Source organism: Leucoraja erinacea, chromosome 2 (assembly GCF_028641065.1).
Source record: "Leucoraja erinacea ecotype New England chromosome 2, Leri_hhj_1, whole genome shotgun sequence".
Classification (NCBI taxonomy): domain Eukaryota; kingdom Metazoa; phylum Chordata; class Chondrichthyes; order Rajiformes; family Rajidae; genus Leucoraja; species Leucoraja erinaceus.
The window spans coordinates 11,936,389-11,959,187 of NC_073378.1; the positions used below are offsets into that span (position 1 = coordinate 11,936,389).

The 22,799-nt window shown below is 41.1% G+C and overlaps 1 protein-coding gene across 1 annotated transcript in view; it reads right to left on the reverse strand.

The window, feature by feature from the left end:
• The window catches only part of exoc2 (exocyst complex component 2), a 236,411-nt gene that overhangs the window by 133,892 nt on the left and 79,720 nt on the right, over positions 1–22,799 (reverse strand). Inside the window, exons 5-6 of the mRNA XM_055651664.1 lie at positions 19,256–19,369; positions 15,060–15,184 (exon numbers count right to left, since the gene is read on the reverse strand). Of these exons, the coding sequence (XP_055507639.1) occupies positions 15,060–15,184; positions 19,256–19,369 (239 nt within the window). The remainder of the gene's footprint in view (positions 1–15,059; positions 15,185–19,255; positions 19,370–22,799) is intronic.

Consider the following 22,799-nt stretch of genomic DNA (forward strand, 5'->3'; position numbering starts at 1 on the left):
GTATCCCTAAGTGGTCTTGCCCCGTCCTACCTATCTGTACCTGCCTCACCCTTATTCGTAGCCCGCTCTCTCAGGCCAGATGACAAGCTAGTGTATGACTAGTGAGCAATGCCTAAGCGGAAGGTCAGAGGGGACCGTCCCTTTGCTGTGTTGCTCCGAGATTGTAAATCAATTGATTTGGTTAATGAGCCCCATCTCTAGTGAAGGTTTTTATCCAGAATTGAAGCAGGATCTTGATCCGTGGCCTTTGTAGGCCAGTGGGCTGAGGAACAGTTTATTAACTTTTTAATTCAAATCTGCGTTGAGGCGTTGCATTTTATGGGAAGTTGAACAAGGGCAGGACCGTTGCAGTGAATGGTAGGGCCATGGGAAGTGCTATTGAGCAGAGAGAGATAGGAGTACAAGTAAATAGATCCCTGAAAGTGGCATCGCAGGTAGATAGGGTAGTGCAGAGGTTTTTGGCATTCCGGCCTTCATATTATCAGGAAACTGTATAGAACTTGGGACCTTACCTGTTCAAGTCGTACAAGTTGTGCCAAACACAACTAGTGTATGACTAGTGGCATGCCTCAGGGGTCAGTGTTGGTCCCATTGCTGTTTGTCGCATATAAATCAACGATTTGGATGAGCATCATGGAAAGTGAAGGTGGTTATCCAGAATTGCAGCAGGATCTTGATCAGCTAGGCAAGTGGGCCGAGGAACAGCTAATGGATTTTAATTCAAATCAGCGTGAGGCGTTGCAATTTGGGAAGTTGAACAAGAGCAGGACCGTTGCAGTGAATGGTAGGGCCATGGGAAGTGCTATTGAGCAGAGAGAGATAGGAGTACAAGTAAATAGATCCCTGAAAGTGGCATCGCAGGTAGATAGGGTAGTGCAGAGGTTTTTGGCATTCTGACCTTCATAAATCAGGAAACTGTATAGACTTGGGACCTTATGTTCAAGTCGTACAAGTTGTTAATGAGGTTATTCCTTAGAGTCCAGGCGGCCGAGGGGTGATCTTACTTACAGTGGTGTATAAAATAAAGAGATTAAAGGGTGAAAGCAAAGCAAGCATTCTCGGGTAAAGGATTCAAGAACCGGAGGGAATAGGTTTAAGGTGAGAGGGGAACAATTTAATATGAACCCATGGGGGCAACTTTTTAACAGCTGGGTATATATAATGTACAGCCACAGTTGAAGCAGGTACTATGACCGCATGTAATAGACATTTAGACTGATGTATGGACAGGAAAGGTTTAGTAGAATATAAGGACCAAACACAAGCAAATGGGACTAGCTTAGATGGGGCATCTTGGTTGATATGGATGAGTTCAGCGGAAGGACCTGTGTTATATCATTGTATGACTATAAGCAGACAGATATTTTTATTTGTATCTGCTGGTCAAAGGAAGTCTTCAAAAACAGTCTACTTTCATTCCAAAATATATTTTAAAACTTTCCAAGCATTTCTAATTCCGAACTAATTCCGATTCTAAAGTCATTCATTCGTAGTATTTGGTAAGTAAAATTCAAACTGAATCACAGAATAAAGGTATAATTATTAAAATATGACAGCATATTGGGTGCAAAAATACAAGACAATTAGATTTTGAATAACATTCTTAAAAATCTAAATGTATTGGATTTGTTTCCAGAATGGATACCTCAGAAAGCTGAAGCAGCAGCTAAATACCCTGAATGGACCAAAATTCTTTCACATCCTAAAGACATTGTGGCTGAGGTAAATTAGCTACTGTGAATTATCCCTAACGAAGGAAGATGTCAAGAGAATCAGGGGAGAGTCAATGGGCATGCAAAAGTGAATGTATGCAAGGAAACATGTGGAGGGATATAATTAATGGAATTGCTCGGAGAGCTGGCAGAAACTTGATGGGCCAAATGGCTTATTTCTGTTGCAAGAAGATATGAGAAATAAAATTTGAGTTGGACTTTTAGGTTGATGAAGTTCACATCCTTTTTAGCATCTATCTGAAACAATAGACAATAGGTGCAGGAGTAGGCCATTCGGCCCATCGAGCCAGCACCACCATTCAATGTGATCATGGCTTATCATCCACAATCAGTACCCCGTTCCTGCCTTTTCCCCATAACCCCTGACTCCGCTATCAAGAGCCCTATTTAGCTCTCTCTTGAAAGCATCCAGAGAACCCGCCTCCATCGCCCTCTGAGGCAGAGAATTCCACAGACAACGGCACAAAGTTAGAAATAATACTATGAAATTGTCAACCAAGCTAAATGACTGAATGATGCCCTGAGCTGGGTTTTCATTTTTTACTCGGCATCAGGTCAATATCTTAAATTCCTCCATAACCTCCTGGGATTAAATTATAAATTCACTTATTTTTCAGAATTTGTCAGGCATTTTAAACTTTTAAATACACTACTCTTTCTGCATTAAGATCTTTTAAATTCTGTAAATATTCAAACAGAGAGCACTTTAAGTTATTTTTTCACCTGTGCAATAACTTAATATATCAAACTCAAGAATGTAAATATGACTTTTTTTTTAAAAATTTGACACTATAGTAAATTGAATCATAGTTCATCTTTTAGCACATCGACTGTTTTGTTGGCAAAACTCTGGAAATGTCAAATCTATAGATCATTTTTTGGTAAATGTATGAAAGTTGGAGAGCTTGTGTTTTTCTGTAAAGTTCATTCCGAAGTTGAACACAAAGAAACGCTTTATTTCTAAACTCAAATTAAATTCCATTAGGTGTAAGTCTGCTCTGTATTTCTTCAGGCAAAGGTGATCTGAAGCCATGCATCAGGAATCTTGTGGTCTACAACATCAGTCTTCGCTGGAAATACTACAGCTGACCAGGCTGAGTAAAGCATGATCTCTGCTGCCATTTATCCTGACAGCCTGTTTATTTTGGCTAAGTCAACAGCTGCAAGGCATCCACCAGCCTTATGTTTCAGTGTCATGCAATGGGTAAATCCAAGCGTGTACACACTCAAACTTTAGAGGTTTAGAAGAATATGGATTCTCAATGAGGAAAAAGTATGGAATTCCTGGCAACATATTCCTATTTCCAAAATGGATCACACAGAAAACTGGAGGTTCTTAAAAAAAATGTGTTTACCTTTAAATCATGGGTAAAGCAGAATTATCTGATGTAGAATAGGTCAAGTGACTGAGACTTGGAAAGATAATAGCTTATTTCGACAATTAAACAGAGCCTAGAACTTGCTGAAACTCTGACTCTTGACCATTAAGCACATTTGTTCTGAACAAAGAATAAAAGCAAACAGTACAAGTACGAGCAAGCCAACCCATATATTCTTTTGAAGTATTTCTACCCAAAGACTCTCTCAGAAAGACATGAATTTTTTTTTAATGTGGAAATGCTGAAAGTAGCATCTGTTGAAACAGAAACAGAGTTTACTTTTCAGGTCAAAGAACTGTCATCAGAATTGCTATGTCATAAAAGCATGCACGTGAGCTGGAGAGAACAGTGGGAATATGGGATAAGGTGGTTCCTGGGGAATCTAGATGACACCAATGGTGTCAGTGGGAAAGGCTATCAAGAAAAAACATTAACAAATGGAACTGATTGGAGTTTGATTTGCATACTTCTTAATGTGTTTGCAAAACTGATTTCCACTACCCAGAAATAATATCATAAAAATATGAAGGATTAGCAGTTTCTTCCACTCCATCTATATTCAGAGTCAAATATGAGTTTATTACCCAAGCTATGTGGATAAATGTGAGGTTATCCACTTTGCTGACAAGAACAAGGCGGCAGATTGCTATCTGAATGGTGTCAGATTAGGAAAAGGGGAGATGCAACGACCTGGGTGACCTGGGTGTCATGAAAGTAGGCATGCAGGTACAGCAGGCAGTGAAGAAAGCAAATGGCATGTTAGCCTTCATAGTGAGAGGATTGGAGTATAGGAGCAAAGAGTAGTGCAGTGTACAGGGCCCTGGTGTGCCACATCTGGAGTATTGAGGGGGGATCTTGGGGGGATTGAGGGGGGATCTCATAGAAACTTACAAAATTCTTAAGGGGTTGGACAGGCTAGATGCAGGAAGATTATTCCCGATGTTGGGGAAGTCCAGAACAAGGGGTCACAGTTTAAGGATAAGGGGGAAGTCTTTTAGGACAGAGATGATTAAATCATTTTTTACACAGAGTGGTGAATCTGTGGAATTCTCTGATACAGAAGGTAGTTGAGGCCAGTTCATTGGCTATATTTAAGAGGAAGTTAGATGTGGCCCTAGTGGCTAAAGGGATCAGAGGGTATGGAGAGAAGGCAGGTACAGGATACTGAGTTGGATGATCAGCCATGATCATATTGAATGGCGGTGCAGGGCCGAATGGCCTACTCCTGCACCTATTTTCTATGTTTCTATGTTTATATTTTTCACCAGGTTAATTGCCAGGATGGCGGAACTGACATATGATGAAAGAATGGATCGATTGGGCTTATATTCACTGGAATTTAAAAGGATGAGAGGATATCTTATAGAAACATATAAAATTCTTAAGGGATTGGACAGGCTAGATGCAGGATCATGTTCCCGTTGTTGAGGGAGTCCAGAACCAGGGGTCACAGTTTAAGAATAAGGGGTCGGCCATTTAGGACTGAGATAAGGAAACACATTTTCATCCAGAGTTGTGAATCTGTGGATTCTCTGCCACAGAAGGCATTGGAGGCCAATTCGCTAGATATGTTCAAGGGAGAGTTAGGTATAGCTCTTAGGATGAACAGAATCAAGGGATATGGGGAGAAAACAGGTACGGGGTACTGATTTTGGATGATCAACCATGATCATATTGAATGGCGGTGCTGGCTCAAAGGGCTGAATGGCCTACTTCTGCACCAATTTTCAATGTTTCTATCATTGTACTCAATTTTAACAGTTAAACTGCATATTTTAAATCTTAGATGCACAAATGAAGCACATTTTTAAACAGAGGTAAAAAACACAAACAATAAACCTTGTAAGTTGGAGACCATGGGGACTGGCCTCAGCTGTTCCTTTTGGGCAACTGTCCTAACTTTCAAAATATTTACACCAAAAAAAGAATTACGAACAGTCTTGAAAAACATCAGCTATTATGATTAGCTTTGAACCTAAGCAACTGAAAGAATGCCACGAAACTCCTTCAACATTTCAGTGTTCAGCTCTGTTCACCTCACTGTTTTGTAGAATGAATTTCCATTTCATATTAAAAGCCTACTGTAAACTACAAATTTGGCATTTTTTTCAGTTCTATTTACCCAGTATTTGGGCAGTCACAGAAACAAAAAGGATAATTTGCTGTAATATAATGAAGCTTTGAAGAATAATATTAGAAAGAAATGAAGGCAAATGAGGATTAATATAAAGGTATGACCCTCTTGACACTACTGTATATGACGAATGCTAAAATATCCCATGTTGAGCTGTCAGATTTAAGAGTACCATTCGAATGTACATGGAAGGATTTGATCAACCTTGGAAGATAACAGATCTTTTACCAGCAACTTGAATACGCCCTCTCTGAATGCAAAATCAAAGGTTCTTTGAGGACAATGTAAACTTTCATTGTTATGGAAAATATCATTTGATCTGAAGTGCTAAACCTATTTCTCTTTCCACTTATGCTGCTGCCCTGCTAAATGGAAATTACATTTTCTGTTTTTCTTCAGACTATCAACATCAGCAATTTTTTCTTATTCCTTTTCAGTTCTCTTCATTTCACCTGCAGCTCAGAGTAAAGATCACATCAATGGTTGATTCTGCTGCATGGAAAATGTCCCTGAACGCAGGGTAAATGCTTTCTGCCAGGGGGGTCAAGCGTATTGAGTTCAACACTTGCAAATAGATCACCAGCTTTGGTGAGCAAGGAGATGACACAGTGGTCCTGTAATAATTCATGTTGCCCTCCCTTCATTGGCACTGGTTCTTGTTATTTGCTTCACTGTGTTCCTAGCTAAGGGTATTGTTAGCAGAGCATTCTGGCTTCGCTAAGTTGTGTTTGTTATCGGCAATGCAAATTACATAAATGACTAAGATCACGTTGCTTAAGTGAGTGTCTTGTCTTGTAGAAGCAAGGAATTGCAAACGCTGGTTTACAAAAATGGCACAAAGTGCTGGTGTAACTCACCAAAGTGCTGGTGTAACTCAATGGGCCAGGCAGCATCTCTGGGGAGGGGGAAAGGTTTATAGCTACCTAAAGTTGGAAAATTCAATGTTCATACCATTGCATTGTAAGCTACACAAACAGAATATGAAGTGGTGTTTCTCCAGCGTACATGTAGCCTCACTCAAGAAATGGACGAGGCATAGGACAGAAAGGTCAGTATGGGAAGATGAATTAAAATGGTTAGCAAGTTAGCAACCAGGAGATCCAATAGCAGTTGGCGATAAGCGCATGTGTTCAGCTAAACAGTCAATGAGTCTACTCTTGCTCTCACCGATGTACAAGAGGCCACATCGGAAACAATGCATTAGGTAGATGAGGCGCACATGAACCTCTGTCTCACCTGGAAGGACTGCTGGGGTTGCTGGATGGAGGTAAGGGAGGAACCCACGTTTAATGAAGAAAGAGAACTTGGACGCCCTAGCGGGTTCGAGTGTTTACCGTGAAGGTCGGAGAGAAGCAGCAGCCAGAGCAGTGAGAGCAAATATTGGCTGAAAGAAGGTGAGTCAGAGGGAACGAAGATTTAAAATGAGCGCCAAAGGCCCAGGTTCGAGTAATTTACAAATTTGCCCTAAAGTAGTTGATTAGGTAGCAGATGAAAATAAATGCAGCTATAGCGGAGCGGCCTTGTTCAGGTGAAGTGCCTTGGTGAGCAAAGTGCGAGTCTTTGGCTCGAGAGTCTTCAGTGAGGAGGCTGCGACGAGGAGGTGAAGAAGGTGAGAGGCACAAACAATTGGGATTTGACTACTGAAATAATGGCAGGCAAGTTGCTGCAGTGTGACTCTTGCAGGATGTGGAAAGTCAGGGACACTGCCGCTGGTGCCTCTGACAACTACACCCGTGGAAATTGTATCCAGCTGCAGCGTCAGGTAACGCCGCGGTGGTAGGTGACTCAATAGTGAGGTACGGACAGGAGATTCTGTGGCAACAGGCGAGACTCGAGGATGGTGTGTTGCCTCCCTGGTGCCAGGGTCCAAGACCTCAGACCGATTGTTGGGCATCCTCAAGGGGGAAGACGAACGACGTCGGGAAGAAGAGGAAGGAGGTTCTGCAACATGAGCTTAGAGATTTAGGAAGAAGGCTGAAAAGCAGGAATTCTAGGGTGGTTAGCTCTGGTTTGCTTCCAGTACCTCATGCTGGTGAAGGCAGGAACAGGGAGATAGGGGATCCGAATGTGTGGCTGAGGCACTGGTGCAGGGAGCAAGGATTTAGATTTATAGACCACTGGGATCTCTTCTGGGGTAGGATAGACCTGTACAAAAGGGACGGATTACACCTTAACTGGAGGAGGACCAACATCCTGGCAGGCAGGTTTGCATGTGCTACACGGGTGGGTTTAAACTAAATAGCGGGTGGGATGGATCGACAAATTGAAAGTATAAGGATGGAGTTAAAGGGAAAGAGACTACAGGAAAAGTTTCAAAATAGGAACCGGTGTGAGAGGGGAGGTGAATACTAAATTTAAAAAAGTTATATATGAATATACTAAGTATAAGAAATAAAGTGGATGAGCTTGGGGTTCAATTAGAGATTGGTAGGTATGATGTTGTAGAAATTACTGCACGAGGGCCTGAAAATTTGGGCTATACGTCCTATCGAAAAGACAGACAGGTGGGCAGAGGGGGTGGGGTAGCTCTGGTGGTAAGGAATGAAATTCAGAAGATGTAGAGTCAATGTGGATAGAACTGAGAAATTGTAAAAGCAAAAAGACCCTAATGGGAGTTATCTACAGGGCCCCCTAACAGTAGCCTGGATACAGGGTGCAAGTTGCATCAGGAGTTCAAATTGTCATGTAACAAAGGTGGTTATGGGAGATTTCAATATGCAGGTAGATTGGGAAAATCAGGTTGGTACTGGACCCCAAGAAAGAGTTTGTACAGTGCCTCCGAGGTGGATTCTTAGAGCAGCTTGTACTGGAGCCTACCAGGGAGAGGGCAATTCTGGATTTAGTGTTGTGTAATGAACCAAATTTCAGAAGGGAACTCAAGGTAAAGTAACCGTTAAGAGGTAGTGACCATAATATGATAAGTTTTAATCTGCAATTTGAGATGGTGTCAGTATTGCAGTTGGACAAAGGGGATTATGGAGGTATGAGGGAGGAGCTGGCCAAAGTTGACTGGAAAGGGACCCTAGCAGAGATGACGATGGAACAGCAATGGCAGGAATTTCTGTGAGTAATCCAGAAGATGCACAATCATTTCACTTCGAAGAGGAGGAAAGATCCTAAGGGGAGTAAGAGGCAACCGTGGCTGATAAGGGAAGTCAAGGACAGTTTAAAATTAATACAAGATGTATAACACAGCAAAGATGAGTGGGAAGCCAAAGGATTGGGTAACTTTTAAAGAACAACAGAAGGTAACTAAAAAGGCAATACGAAGAGAAAAGATGAGGTAAGAAGTACGAAGGTAAGCTAGCCAAGAATATAAAGGAGGATGGTAAAAGATTCTTTAGGAATGTGGAAAGGAAAAGATTAGGCAAGACAAATGTGGGTCCCTTGAAGACAGAAACTGGTGAATTTATTATAGGGAACAAGGAAATGGCAAACAAGTCGAACAGGTACCTTGGTTCTGTCTTCACCAAGGAAGACACAAAAAATCTCCTAGATGTACTGGGGGACAGAGGATCTAGGGAAATTCACATTAGTCAGGAAATGGTGCTGGGTAGACCGATGGGACTGAAGGCTGATAAATCCCCATGGCCTGATGGTCTGCATCCCAGGGTACTCAAGGAGGTGGCTCGAGAAATCATGGACACATTGGTAATTAATTTCCAATGTTCTATAGATTCAGGATCAGTTCCTGTGGATTGGAGGGGAGTTAATGTTATCCCACTTTTTAAGAAAGGAGGGAGGAAGCAGGGAATTATAGACCAGTTAGCCTGACATCAGTGGTGGGGAAGATGCTGGACTCAATCATTAAAGATGTAATAGCGGTGCATTTGCATAGCAGTAACAGGACCGGTCCAAGTCAGCATGGATTTACAAAGGGGAAATCTTGACTAATCTTCTGGAATTTTTTGATGATGTAACAAGGAAAATGGATAAGGGAGAGCCAGTAGATGTAGTGTATCTGGACTTTCAGAAAGCCTTTGATAAGGTCCCACAGGAGACAGGGCAAAATTAGAGCACATGGTATTGGGAGTGGAGTATTGACATGGATAGAAAATTTGTTGGCAGACAGGAAACAAAGAGTAGGAATTAACGGGTACCTTTCAGAATGGTAGGTAGTGACTAGTGGGGTGCCTCAAGGCTCGGTGCTGGGACTGCAGCTATTTACAATGTATATTAATGATTTAGGTGAAGGATTTAAAATTAACATTAGCAAATTTGCAGATGACACAAAGCTGGGAGGCAGTGTGTACCGTGAAGAGGATACAATGAGAATGCAAGGTGACTTGGATAAGTTGGGTGAATAAAGTGGATAAATGTGAGGTCATCCACTTTGGTGGCAAGAACAAGCAGGCAGATTATTATCTGAATGGTGTCAGATTAGGAAAAGGGCAGGGGCAACGAGACCTTGATTTTATAGAAACATATAAAATTAAGGGATTGGACACGATAGATGCAGGAAACATGTTCCCGATGTTGGGGGGGTCCAGAACCAGGGACCACGGTTTAAGAATAATGGGTAGGCTATTTAGAACTGAGATGAGAAAAAAAATTTCCACCCAGAGAGTTGTGAATTTGTGGAATTCTCAGAAGGCAGCGGAGGTCAATTCATTTGATGCATTCATAAGAAAGTTAGATAGAGCTCAGGGCTAGTGGGATCAAGGGATATGGGGAGAAGGCAGGAACGGGGTACTAATTGTGGATGATCAGCCATGATCACATTGAATGGCGGTGCTGGCTTGAAGGGCCTACTCCTGCACCTATTTTCTACGTATCTAGCATAGCTTCTTTCAAGTCAAGTTTATTCGTCACATACACATACGAGATGTGCAGTGAAATGAAAAGTGGCAATGCTCGCGGATTGTGCAAAAAAACAAACAAACTACAAACAGGATGAAAGAATCACATATTCACATATTACATATTTGTGGGAGGAAAAAAACAGCAATTTTAAAAAGACACCACACAACAGTAAAATGGTACAGTAAAGTTAGTCCCTGGTGAGATGGGAGTTTACATTCCTAAAGATAGCTGTGAAAAGGTGTTTTCCAGATAACTGTGGGAGTCAGTGGGCTTGCAATAGATGTCAGTAGATAGTCTGTCGCCACTATTGTATCTGCCTCAACCACCACACCCAGTAACACATTCCAGGCACTCACTACACCCTCTGTGTAAAAAGCTTGCCCTGTACATCTCCTTTAATCTTTGTCCTATGGATTTTTCCCATCCTGGAAAAAAATGTTGTGACATTTAGGTAAATGCCCCTATCAATGCCCCGACCTATGAATTGCTCCGTTTGCTATATGCCTTCTTTAACACTCTACACCGCTGGAACCTCACTACCAGAGCACACTGCCCTCGGGACGGCTGCTATGGAGAGGAGACGGTCGCCCACCTCTTTGCAGAGTGTGGATTTGCAAAAAGAGTCTGGAGAAGTATGCAAGGGTCCCTGGAACGATTTATCCCGAACAGCTCCGTCACAGAGAACTCTGTGATTTACGGACTGTTCCCAGGGACACATTCAGAGGCTGACATCGAGTGCTGCTGGAGGGTCATCAACTCGGTGAAAGACGCTCTTTGGTCTGCCCGAGCGTTGTTCACCACCCAGCAGAGTGAGTGTCCATCAGGGAATGTTGCCAACTGGCCCGCTGCAGACTGCAGGAGTACGTGCTGAGGGACGCACTGAAGCTTGGTGCAGCCAACAGGTGGGGGAGGACCACAGTCTAGGATCCTTCCGCTGCTGGTCATGGGGGGGGGACAGTATGGTGGAGACGCCCCTCAAAATAAGGGAAGGTATCCCACGCCAGGGGGCCACATGAGTGGCACGGGTGGGGGACAGTTTCGTGGAATTTAAAAGATGTATAAAATGTATTGAACAATTTGCATAGCCTCCGAAAATGTCGGATTAATTTTTCGCACGGTTCACACATTGTATATATTTATTACTTGGGCAGGGGCCACATGAGTGGCACGGGTGGGGGACAGTTTGGTGGAATTTGAAAAATGTAAAAAAAATTTGTATAGTCTCCGAAAATGTCGGATGAATTTTTATTTCGCCCGGTTCATGAATTGTATATATTTATCAATTGAATAAAGTCTATTTTGAAAAAAAACACAAAAAAAAAACTATCTACTTATGTTGCCACTTTCAGGGAGTTATTGACTTGGATCCCAAGATCCTTCTGAACATCAATGATGTTAAGGGTCAAATCATTAAGTGTACATTTTCCGTTTATATTTGACCTTACGTGTGGAATTAACCTCCATTTGACATTTGTCCGCCCAATTTTGTAGCTGATGTATGCTGTCCACGACCCCAGCAGTATTGCTGAGATCTGCAAACTTACTAACTAACCCATCGGTTGAGGTCCATGATGTATTGAGATGTCTCCATGGCATTATGAGGCATGGCCCAGAAGAATATACTGTTGATGTGGTAATGGCTAAGGTACAGTTCAAGAGATCTGTGTCTATTTTCATTTATTTTCCCAATGTCTTGGTGATCTAAGCAAGTGTGCCAGGAGTAGTAATCAGCATATATTCTCTTATAGTTACCAAACAGGTGGATTTGTTGGAAAATGGCTGAAGATGATTTCAAGTTTATTGTGAATCTTCGCCTTTGTTCAAAAATTCATAAGTTCCAGGAGTATAATTCAGCCATTCAGCCCATCAAATCTATTCCGCCATTCAATCAGGGCTGATCTATCAACCCCATTCTCTTGTCATCGCCCCATAACCTCAGACACCCTTACTTATCACAAATCTGTCAATCTCCGCCATAAAAATATCCATTGGCTTGGCCTCCACAGGCATCTGTGGCAATAAATTCCATGGATTCACCCCCTTCTGACTAAATAAATTCCATCTCCAGTGAGGAATTAAGCATTGGCAAGGGTTCACTCACCAAGTTAATAGGGCACTCTAACATTCACATGCAAAGTGCCAGGTTCTTTGCAATCCATTTTATTTTGTAAGTTTCAACTCACCCCCAGCAGCATGCAAGTCGGAGTCCGTTCCTGGCCAGGAGAAAGTAGAGTCTTTTTTCCTAATGGATTCAGCTAAATCTAGATGTACTACTTATAGAGGAGCTGTGCAGTCAAGAAGTCATTTCAACATATTGTTACTTTTGTCTATCTTACCAGCATCTATGTTTTGATGTCTTCCGACATGCCAGTTGACTTGCTTGTAGCATTCCAAATTTCAAGCCTGAGAATTGACTTATTTTATAATTTTATTTTGCTTGGTGCAGCGTTGCAGTTTAATTGCCAGTTTAACACTGAGCTTCACACAGCTCGAGAACCATGTGGACTGTAGAGCAAGCAGAACCCTACTGGCTGGGAACCATCCTTCTGAATGGGATTCAGAAGACCTACAACACCAGAGGCTTTATCTGTTGTCAGAGGTAACCCTTGGCACATAATTTCTCAGCCAATTGTGCAACTGATAAATGCTGCCTACTATGCTGTGTCAACACTGTAAAGCTAAGACGGAGTTCCTCTCCAAGTTGCAAGTCTGGATATTGAACAATTGAAGTCTTGTGTTGCCCAAGCAACAGGGCCAACCTCTATATGTCACTGTCATGATGTAAGCAGAATGGTAGGAATTAATACATCTTGGACCAGTTTGCCTGCAGAAGTGCTGAAAGGATTTCAAAACTGACACTGGATTATATCCAAGACTCCAGCTCAGATTTCTGCTAGAAGCTGCTTCTTTAAGGTCAGAGTTTGCCATGTCCTAGATGAGCAACCCACTTTGTTGCTAGCAATTAGGGATGGACAATAAATGCTGAGAACACAAAGTGCTGGAGTAGCCCAGCGGGTCAAACAGCATCACCAAAGGATGTTTCGGATCTCGATCATTCTTCAGACTGGATAAATATCGACATTGCCAATGATATCATCATTAATTAGAACAAAGCCCAGAATGAGAATATTAAATGGAATTCCCCATAGCCATGTAATGGAACATCGAAGCCAAACAGTGCACCAGTAGATAAACCAGAAAGGGGAGATATTATGGTCATAGTGCCATACGGCATGGAAACAGGCCCTTCATCCCAACTAACCCATGTCGACCAAGAAGCCCCATCTACAGTACTCTTATCTGCCAGCGTTTGGTCTATATCATTCTAAACCTTTCCTATCCAGGCACCTGTATAAATGATCTGGTTCCTATTACATCTTTCCCCTCGCACTTTAAATCTATGTAATCTGGTTCTTGATTCCCCAACTCTGGGTTAAAAAAAACCCTGTTCATTTACTCTATGTATTCTCCTCATTATTGTATAAATCTCTCTAAGATCACCCTCCATCCTCCGACACTCCAAGGACCAAAGCCTTAGCCTGCACAACATCTCCCTAGAGCTCAGGCTCTCGAGTCTTGTCAACCTCTTGTAAAATCTTCACTGCAGCCTTTCCAGCTTAACATCTTTTCTATTACAAGGTGACCAAAACTGAACACAACACTCCAAATGTGGCCTCACCAATGGCTTGTACAACTGAAACTGTAACTTCTCAATAATCTGACTCAAGGCCAATGTGCCGAAAGACTTCTTGACCACCCTATCTACCTGTGACGCCAGCTGCAAGGAACTCCATGCCTGCACTTTTAGATCCTTCAGCTCTACAACACTTCCCCAGAGCCCTGACATTCACTATAAAGTAAGTTGCACCTCCTCCACCCTCATCTACTGTATCCGCTGTTCCAGGTGTGAACTCCTGTACATCCGCGAGACCAAGCGCAGGCTCGATGATCGTTTAGTTGAACACCTCCACTCAGTCCGCCTAAACCTACCTGATCTCCCAGTTGCTCAACACTTTAACTCCCCCTCCCATTCCAACACTGACCTATCTGTCCTGGGTCTTCTACATTGTCAGGGTGAGGCCCAGCACAAATTGGATGAACAGCACCTCATATTTCGCTTGGGTAGTTTACACCCCAGCGGTGTGAACATTGACTTCTCTAAGTTCAAGTAGCCCTTGCTGTCCTTCTTTCTCCATCCCCTCCCCCTTCACCGTTCTCCTACCAGTCTCACTGTCTCTGACTACATTTTATCTCTGTACCGCGCACTCCCCTGGCATCAGTCTGAAGAAGGGTCTTGACCCGAAATGTCACCCATTCCTTCTCTCCAGCGATGCTGCCTGTCCCGCTGAGTTACTACAGCATTTTGTGTCTTTTTTCGATTTAAACCAGCATCTGCGGTTCTTTCCTACATAATCACTGTGAAGATCCTGCTCTGGTTTGACTTCCAAAAATTAACACCTCATAAATATCTGCATATTATATTTGACAAAAGCATGAAACTTGAAACACTTTCCACTTGAGTGAAGAGGGCGGAGAGAACACAAAGAAGATTGTGGATCATGGAATTGCAGATGCTGGTTTACAAAAAAAGACAAAGTCGTGGAGTAACTCAGTGGGTCAGGTAGCATCTCTGGAGAACATGGAGAGATGACATTTTGGTTCAGCATCCTTCTTCATACTGATCATTCTGAAGCAGGTTCCTGATTCAAAACATCACCTAATCATGTTCTCCAGAGATGTATGAGTGACTTTGCGTCATGTAATCTAGATTGTTTAAACAAAGAAAAGTTTTGAAAGAGTACACGGAAAAATACTATTTCATCTGGTTCCTCAAGTGATTTTTAAATTAGATTTATTTTTAAATCAAAAGGATTGTGTCAATGTTGAGAAAAGTCAATTGAATTGCTTGTTTGTTCATCTCTCCCCACTTCAGTCAGAGAAAAAAATGTTCTTGTACTGTATCTTAGAAAAATATATGAACTTGAGGAGAGGTTGTACCAAAACAATTACCTGAAAGAGCATCCTGGGCCTCAAAGAATGTACTAAGGCCTCCTTTCACGTAGGCTAAACTTCCCTCATTCTTCTTGTTTGCCTGTTTCCTCAAAAAAATTGCAGCAACTTTCAGCTGATCAAAGCTAGAATGTAAGAGAGAAGGATGCAGCATATTAATACAAAGGAAAATAAATCTGCTGACTGTAGATGGTAATGTGATAAATTGTTTTAGCCTTTCAACAAGCTTAATAGAAGAAAGGATATTTGAAGAAAAACAAATGGAAGCCAGTCTTTTCTTAAAATAAATTCGGTAAAGGAATTTTGTTGTAATCTCTACAAGCTAATGTATTCAAAACTTGTGGGACATTTAATATTTGATTATTATTGATATCTTAATTATTTGGCACCAAGAGAGAGAGAAAAAAAAAATATATATATATATATAAATATATATTTAAAGAAAACATTCAAGACATTACCATTTTTGGCAAGGTTGCTCTCAAAAGGTTAATGGTGGGCTGCCTTCTTGAATCATTGCCATTTGAATAGCGAAGGGTATTCCAATAGCATTGCATGGGGGTGTCACAATTCTGATCTATCAGAAATGAAGGGACAATATGCCCAATTCTGGATTATGCTTCATTTAAAAGGCGTATTTAGAGGTCATAGTGTTCTTATGCACCTTCTAATTCTGTCCTAGAAACTTAGCATCCTGGTTTGGTAAGTATCCACTCATGATACAAGAAGCATTTTAAGTGAACAAATTCCAGTTTTCACTTTAAAAAAAATGTTATTGTTTTCCAGTGAAAAGATCCCGGATAAAAGAAAAATTCAAATATCCCTGAAATTTACTGAAAAAATACATCTGAATAAATGAAGTCAGCCACATTCATTGCTAGTGTATCTCAGATACTATCTACCATTGTACACAGTTGCATTACTGCTTTTATTAGTTGAATCAAATTCATTTTATTCACCACTATACTCTCGTTCTTTAGTCAGTTAAATGTTTAACAAAACACATTGCTATTTTAATCTGATGCAGTCAAGCTATTATAGCAAAGTTATGGTGCCCATCATCTGCTTGCCACATCTTTTGTTGTTTTATAGGTGGCCGCAGCTAAGCCTGGACTTCCTCTTCCTTTTACCTGTGTTATAAATTTAGACTGTTGAACTCTATGTTTATACTTGTCACAAATTTCAAGCAGGAAATAAATTTTAAACATGATTCTATTTCCTTTATGGGAAGAAAACAGACAAAAGTTAACCAAAACAGAAGAAATCTTAAAGTTCTTCTTTCCCCGATACCTGGGTTTAGCTTGATATATATATATTTTGTTAATGAAACCCATTGTGGTTCAATTTCGAACTATTTTTCTTGCTGCAATACAATTCTCTATTGCACGTGAATTTGAGTTTAAGGTCCGGTAATCTATAAAATGGCTTTCAATTTTTCTTTCCTATTACTGAGAAAACAAGTTCCACAACTCAAGAACCCAGTATTTGCTTCTTCAGGATGGTTTCTGCAGGGAATGTCGTTTCAGGCGCAAATATTTTTGCGGGCAAGACAAAGTGATGCACTGCATAGAATTGAAATCACTTTTAAATTTGAAAAGTATGAAAATGAACAAGATACTGGTAACAATCTGGCAATTATGTAATTTTTCTGGAATACCATCAAATAATATGCAATGAAATGGACAACAATATTAATTTTATTTCTTGATAAGGAGTAATGCTTTGAAAACCATAAATATTCCTTCTATTGTTATTAAATCAGAGAAATTCCAGTTAAATATGTTGTCCAGAAACCACTCACATAATAGAGTGTCTAAATCACTCACATAATAGAGTATCTCGGCGGCGCGACTCACCCGTTGCAGCGGCCCCTACAGCCTGTCTGTCTTTTTTTTATTTTTTGTCTAGTTAAATGTAGTGTTTGGTGTTTTTTAATAGTATTTTTAAATGTGTAAATGTGGGGGGCGGGGGGGGGGAGGGGGAAACTGTTTTAAATCTCTTCCCTGTCCGGGAGACCCGACTTTTTCCCTGTCGGGTCTCGGCTGTCGTTGGGGCCTAGCACCGTGGAGCGGCCTCCAGCCTGAACGAGCCGGGGGCTCGGGAGACTGCGGAGCTGCGGAGCTGCGGACTACTCACCATCGTGGGGCTGGCCGGCCTCGGAGCGTGGGGAGCGGCGGTGACTCGCTGTTGCTGCGACTCGACTCCTGGGGCCCGGAGGCTCCAGCAACGCAGCCGCAGGTCCGGTGGACTGTGACATCGGGAGCTCGCGGGTCCGGGGAGAGAGACCGCTTCCCGGAGCTCCCGCAACGCGACTTCTCCAGCCGGTGTCGCGGGGTTGGAACAACCCGGACCGGGACAGTACATCACCCGGCACGGCTTCATGGCCGTGGGACTCACCATCGCCCGTGGGGGTTCCAACCTTGGACTTTCAGACCGGGAGCGGGGCCGTAAATCGCCCCGCGCGGCCTAAAATGGCCGTGGGACTTATCATCACCCGCCTGGGGGCTTGGACATCGGGAGAGACATGGAGAACAGGGGAGAGAAAAGACTTGCCTTCCATCACAGTGGCTTCACTGTGATGGATGTTTGTGTGAATTTAATTATGTGTATGTCTGTAAGACAGTGTCTTTGTTTGTATGGCTGTGGAAACAACATTTTGTTTGAGTCTCACTGGGGCTCAAATGATAATAAATTTGTATTGTATTGTATTGTAAACCAGGCTTTAGTTAACACTGCATGTTAATCTGAAACAGTACATATGGGAATGATGAGGAAAGACTCAAAATTATCAGGTCAATTAACCAATTTGGAAAGTACATAAGAAAGCAACGTAAGTGTGAACCTCTACACCACTCTGCTCATCCTTTTAGTTCATTTGCAATGAATAGGCTAGTCAAATCTCTGGGATCTTCCGACCATTCAAGGGAAAAGTCAGATGGACATCATTAATGTTGTATATTCGTGTAGTACTGAAATTAGTAAAAGGTCTAGGAGGAAAGTAACAATCGGTGGTAACATAAACTAACTAGTTACAGGTTACATAAAAGCTATCAGGGATTAAAAAAAATATCAAAGATTAATAATACATATTGTTCTTTTATTATTTAGTAATCCAAAAATAGTGCCAGAGCATGAATTTTGTATTTCACAAACAGGTACATTTGTTTGTACCCAGAAATATACTTCAGTCAAGTCAAAATAGGTTAGTTAATCCTTCGAGGACCATCAAAAGCACCTAGTAGGAACAGTTACAGGAAGAAAAGAGTTTGGTAGTATTGCAGAGATAAAAACATTTTTAAGGGTTACAAGTGCCATAGAAACTGGTTGGTAGAATTTTGAAGAAATATTGCTTTATAAATTCAGAAGTGTGTTTGAATACTCTTCAATTATTGACATACGTGCACCTCCAACTCTCAGACAGTTTGATATTGTCCAGAGCAAGCAGTGCAATTGATTGGTGTGCCATCCATTACTCTAAGGATTTCTTTCCTCCACATCTGCACATAACGGCTGCTCTGTGCACCATCTACAAAATACTCAGCAGTTACTCACTTAGGCTACTCTGACAACACTTCCCAAACCTGTGACCTCTTCCACCAAGGATAAGCGCAGCTGGCATATTAGAATGCCACTCGCCGCAGATTCCCCTTCAAGAGGCACACCATTAAGTCTTGGGATTAAATCACTGTTCTTTTAGCATTGCTCGGCCTAAATCCTGAAAAATATATAATTGGAATGAGGTCATGAGCAGAATCACAATGGTTCAAAGTGTCATTTTATTTAAGGGCAATTAGGGATGGGCAATAAATGCTGTTCTTGCATATCCCAAAAGATATATTTTTTAAAAATCCACTTTGGTGGGCAATATAATCTTGAAAACTCAAATTTTCAGAAGGACAGTAAGAAAATGTATCCCAATCATCTAGCATGATAAAAATAAGAGCATAAAATTTCAATGAGGAAAGTGCCTGTGTAACGTATATTAGGATTAGTCTGAGAAAAATGGTGCAAATCGCTGATTACAATCATTTTCAAGATTCTGTCAAAGTGATAAGTGAGTGTATTTAAGAAATGCCCTTATTTGCGATAATATTGGATGGGTAGGATCTTTTGCAAATACTTTGATATTTTCAATGAACATGAGAATTTAAGACATGGGACAGCTGCAAACTAAATGTACAATGCATGTCGCTCACCTTGTAGCAGAGTGATTTTCTATCAGATACCAGGTGGCAGAAAAGTTTTCACTTGTAAAATCACCACTCATACCTTGGAATAATCCTTCCAAGTCCATCTGAGGAATTTTGCCTCTGCAAAATAAATTCAAAGGATATATTCAAAGAAATTGTTAGCTAACTGTTAAACCCACACCAGCAAATGCATCACTAAAACAGGGTTCCTAAAATCATTTTGCAATCCATTATTATTAATAGACTGACATATTTTCACCTACAAAACATGCACGTCATAAAATATGTAAAGAATTAACTTTGCATGGTCAGAATTCTCAAGTGTAGCTGTAATAAAATGGTTATTCTGCAAAAATAACATTTACTGATATATTCCATAAGCACATGATTGCACAATTATCTTAGCAATGCAATTAAATGATTATCCATCTGAAGGTCAGCAGGAACATTTGTGAACTGTACCCTCAATAACACTGATGAATCCATACTGAGGCATGCAGTGTCTATGCCAGAAGGTCTGAGCCAGAATATTGAATTCAAATCAAAAACATTTCTGCTGTTAAGCACTCCAACAATAACTTTTAAATCTAGATAAAATTAAACTCCTGACTTGCAAAAGTGCTATAAAGATTCTTTGGCAGCAAGAAAAACTTGCACCGCTATTAAAAAATTATCCACCAGTCCCAACTTTTACCAGCCTGTATTTACTGCCGGCAATCACTGTAAACGAACCATATCCAACTTGTATTTTCAACCATAGCTCTGGGAAGAGCAAGGCAAATCAGACTGCAAAGTTCTGATAATCAATTTAACCACAGATATGTGCATATCAGAGATAATTATGTTTTAATCATTGAGAACAGTGAACGTTGATGTACGCTTTGTTAATTCATTATCATTTCATTCCCCAAGTGGACGATAGACCAAAGAAATGTAATTTCTCATTTTTGAATGCATGATGTTAAACTCTTTCCGGCAATTAAATAACCAACAAAGTTCTAGATCTTTCTTAAAGTAACACTAATCTAATGGTAGAAATGTGGTTTATCTTATCACTTGCTTTTTTTCCATTAGTATTGTTTGACTTGGAATCCAGTGCACAGAGATTGCTGTTTTTAAATGAATGTAGTAAAAAGTTACTTTCTTCATTATTCAAACATTGCAATTCATTTCGGATTGATGTTGGTTATTTAGTACAAATGTTAAATTCCCATATACTACCTACCAATAGGTGGCACTATGATATTAAATTTGATGTACAATCGTAAAATAATAAGCCTAGAATGATGAAATGATGTTTCAATGTCTGCAGGCAATGGGTGGAGAAAATGCTTGGCGGGTCTAAATATATTCCTTTTAAGCTGAAATACACTCTGATGTTCAAGTTTGATTTGTGTTAATGACCCATGCGGAAAACATGCCAAAACGATGACATATAATCCTATTAATGGTCACTACAGAAATGCATCTGCTTCACCCTAAAGTGTGAGCTTGCCATTATCTGCAAAGTATATTAATATTAAAACAGTTCTTAAATTTTCTGAACAACGTAGATCTAAATCTACTAAGAACTTAATTTCATTCATCCTTAATATATTAATTTAATATATAATTTTTTAAGTTTGCTAATTTTGGAAATGGAGGCATGAAGATGTCTCCAAGTTAAATTTTCACTATATACTTATTGTTCTTGTAATAATTAATACTTTCCTTCAGACATTGCATTTTTCCAAGTGCGCTATGATCTACAACTAATATTTTAGCTCAGAAATGCGGTATATCTGTGCTGTCTTCTTAGATAAAGCAATTTGCGAACATTTTCCACTGCTGGTGGCGGGTTTAAGGTGACTTAAACACATCTATATCTATCTATCTATTTATCTATATATCTATCTATATATCATATCATATATCTATAATGTAAACCTATGTGTATGTGTGTGTGTGTGTGTGTGTGTGTGTGTGTGTGTGTGTGTGTGTGTGTGTGTGTGTGTGTGTGAGTGTTGTGCCTTTGTGTGTGTGTGTGTGTGTGTCAAAAACAGTGTGAAAATGTGTGTGTGTGTGTGTGGAGATTTTCCCTTTTAAATGTATTTCGGTAGCGACTCAAAACGCGGAGATTTCGGATATTTCGGGTAGCGATTTAACTTACGATTTCGGAAGTCAACTCCTCTTTAAATTTGATCAATTTTTTCCCCAGATTTTTAATAAAGTTGTTCACAAAACAGACTGTTTTTAAAAAAATCAAACTGCTGCGACAGCTGAGGACGTCACAATGCCCTTGCTCGCAGCACTGCCCCCCCCCCCCCCCCCCCATCGATAAAAGCAGATGCTCTCATCGCGCAGGTGAGCTTTCCACCACCTCTTCCCCCCCCGTCATCTTTTAGCCTTCCGCTGTGCTGCGGAACAAAGATCCAGAGGGAGTAATGGCCGACAGGGCCACCTTCTCATCGCTTGCTCCACGCAAAGATAACGGCTGCTGCCGCCATGTTCTACGATCGGGTGGGGGAGACGGGGAGGTTTGACAAGCAAGTCGGTGGCCTCCAGCTGCCAGCGAGCGGCGCCTCGAGCGAGGGATGTTTTCTCGCTGCCCGTGCAGCTCGTGAATCCCCGCCCGCATGCTCACTCAGCCGCAGTCCCAGTGTGTGTGTCTCTCATTTTGCCTTGACATTGGTCAATGACATCCTGTCGTTGACCAATCTGACCTTTTTTTTTTAATTTCACAGCTGCCCAGCTGCTGACGTTAAAATAACAGTTATTTTTTTACATCTTCCGGTAGAAATTCTCCTTATGATTTCAAAAATCCAATCCTCTATAAATTTGGTCAATTATTTCCCGAGATATTAACTAAAATTTATCACCAAACTGACATTTTTTAAAAATATAACGGTTTCCCAGCTGCTGACCTGCCCCTTGGCCTCACCCCCCCACCCCCCAGCCTGTCTGCTGAGGGGATGGGTGTGCTGGAGGATGAGGGGGAATAGAGGAGGATAGGGGTAAAAAGAGGGATGGCGAGGCGCAGTTGATGGAGGGTTGCCGTGACTCATGTCACAACGGGGATCTCTGGCATCACAACGGGAACCCCTCAGACGCGCCTGCGCAGTTGGGGGCTTTGGGTCAGTGGTGGAATATTGCCTTGGGGGACAGGCCCAATGGGTCCTTACCTGGTCTAGTCATTTATAATTGCATTAACTTACAAGCTAATTTAGAGCAGTAAAATTGTATCTTGTGCCTCAGAAGTAAACATTAGTTACACCACAGAAGTCCTTGAAGAAAATATTGGTATTTAATTCCAAGAAATTCATAAAACATTCATAACATATATTTTATAAAGTGTTACAATTGGGAAAGAGATTGGTTTAGATAACTCAGCACTAATTTTACCAAAATATAATAATTGAAACAAATTATTACATATTGCAACCTGGGACCCTTGTGGGGTGAAATTGCTATGGATGAAAACTATACAGTAGCTTGAACCAAAGGAAGAAAATTAGTTTAGCAACAACCTTAAATTATATTTCGACCAGAATTGTCCCTAGTGTGTGTGGGA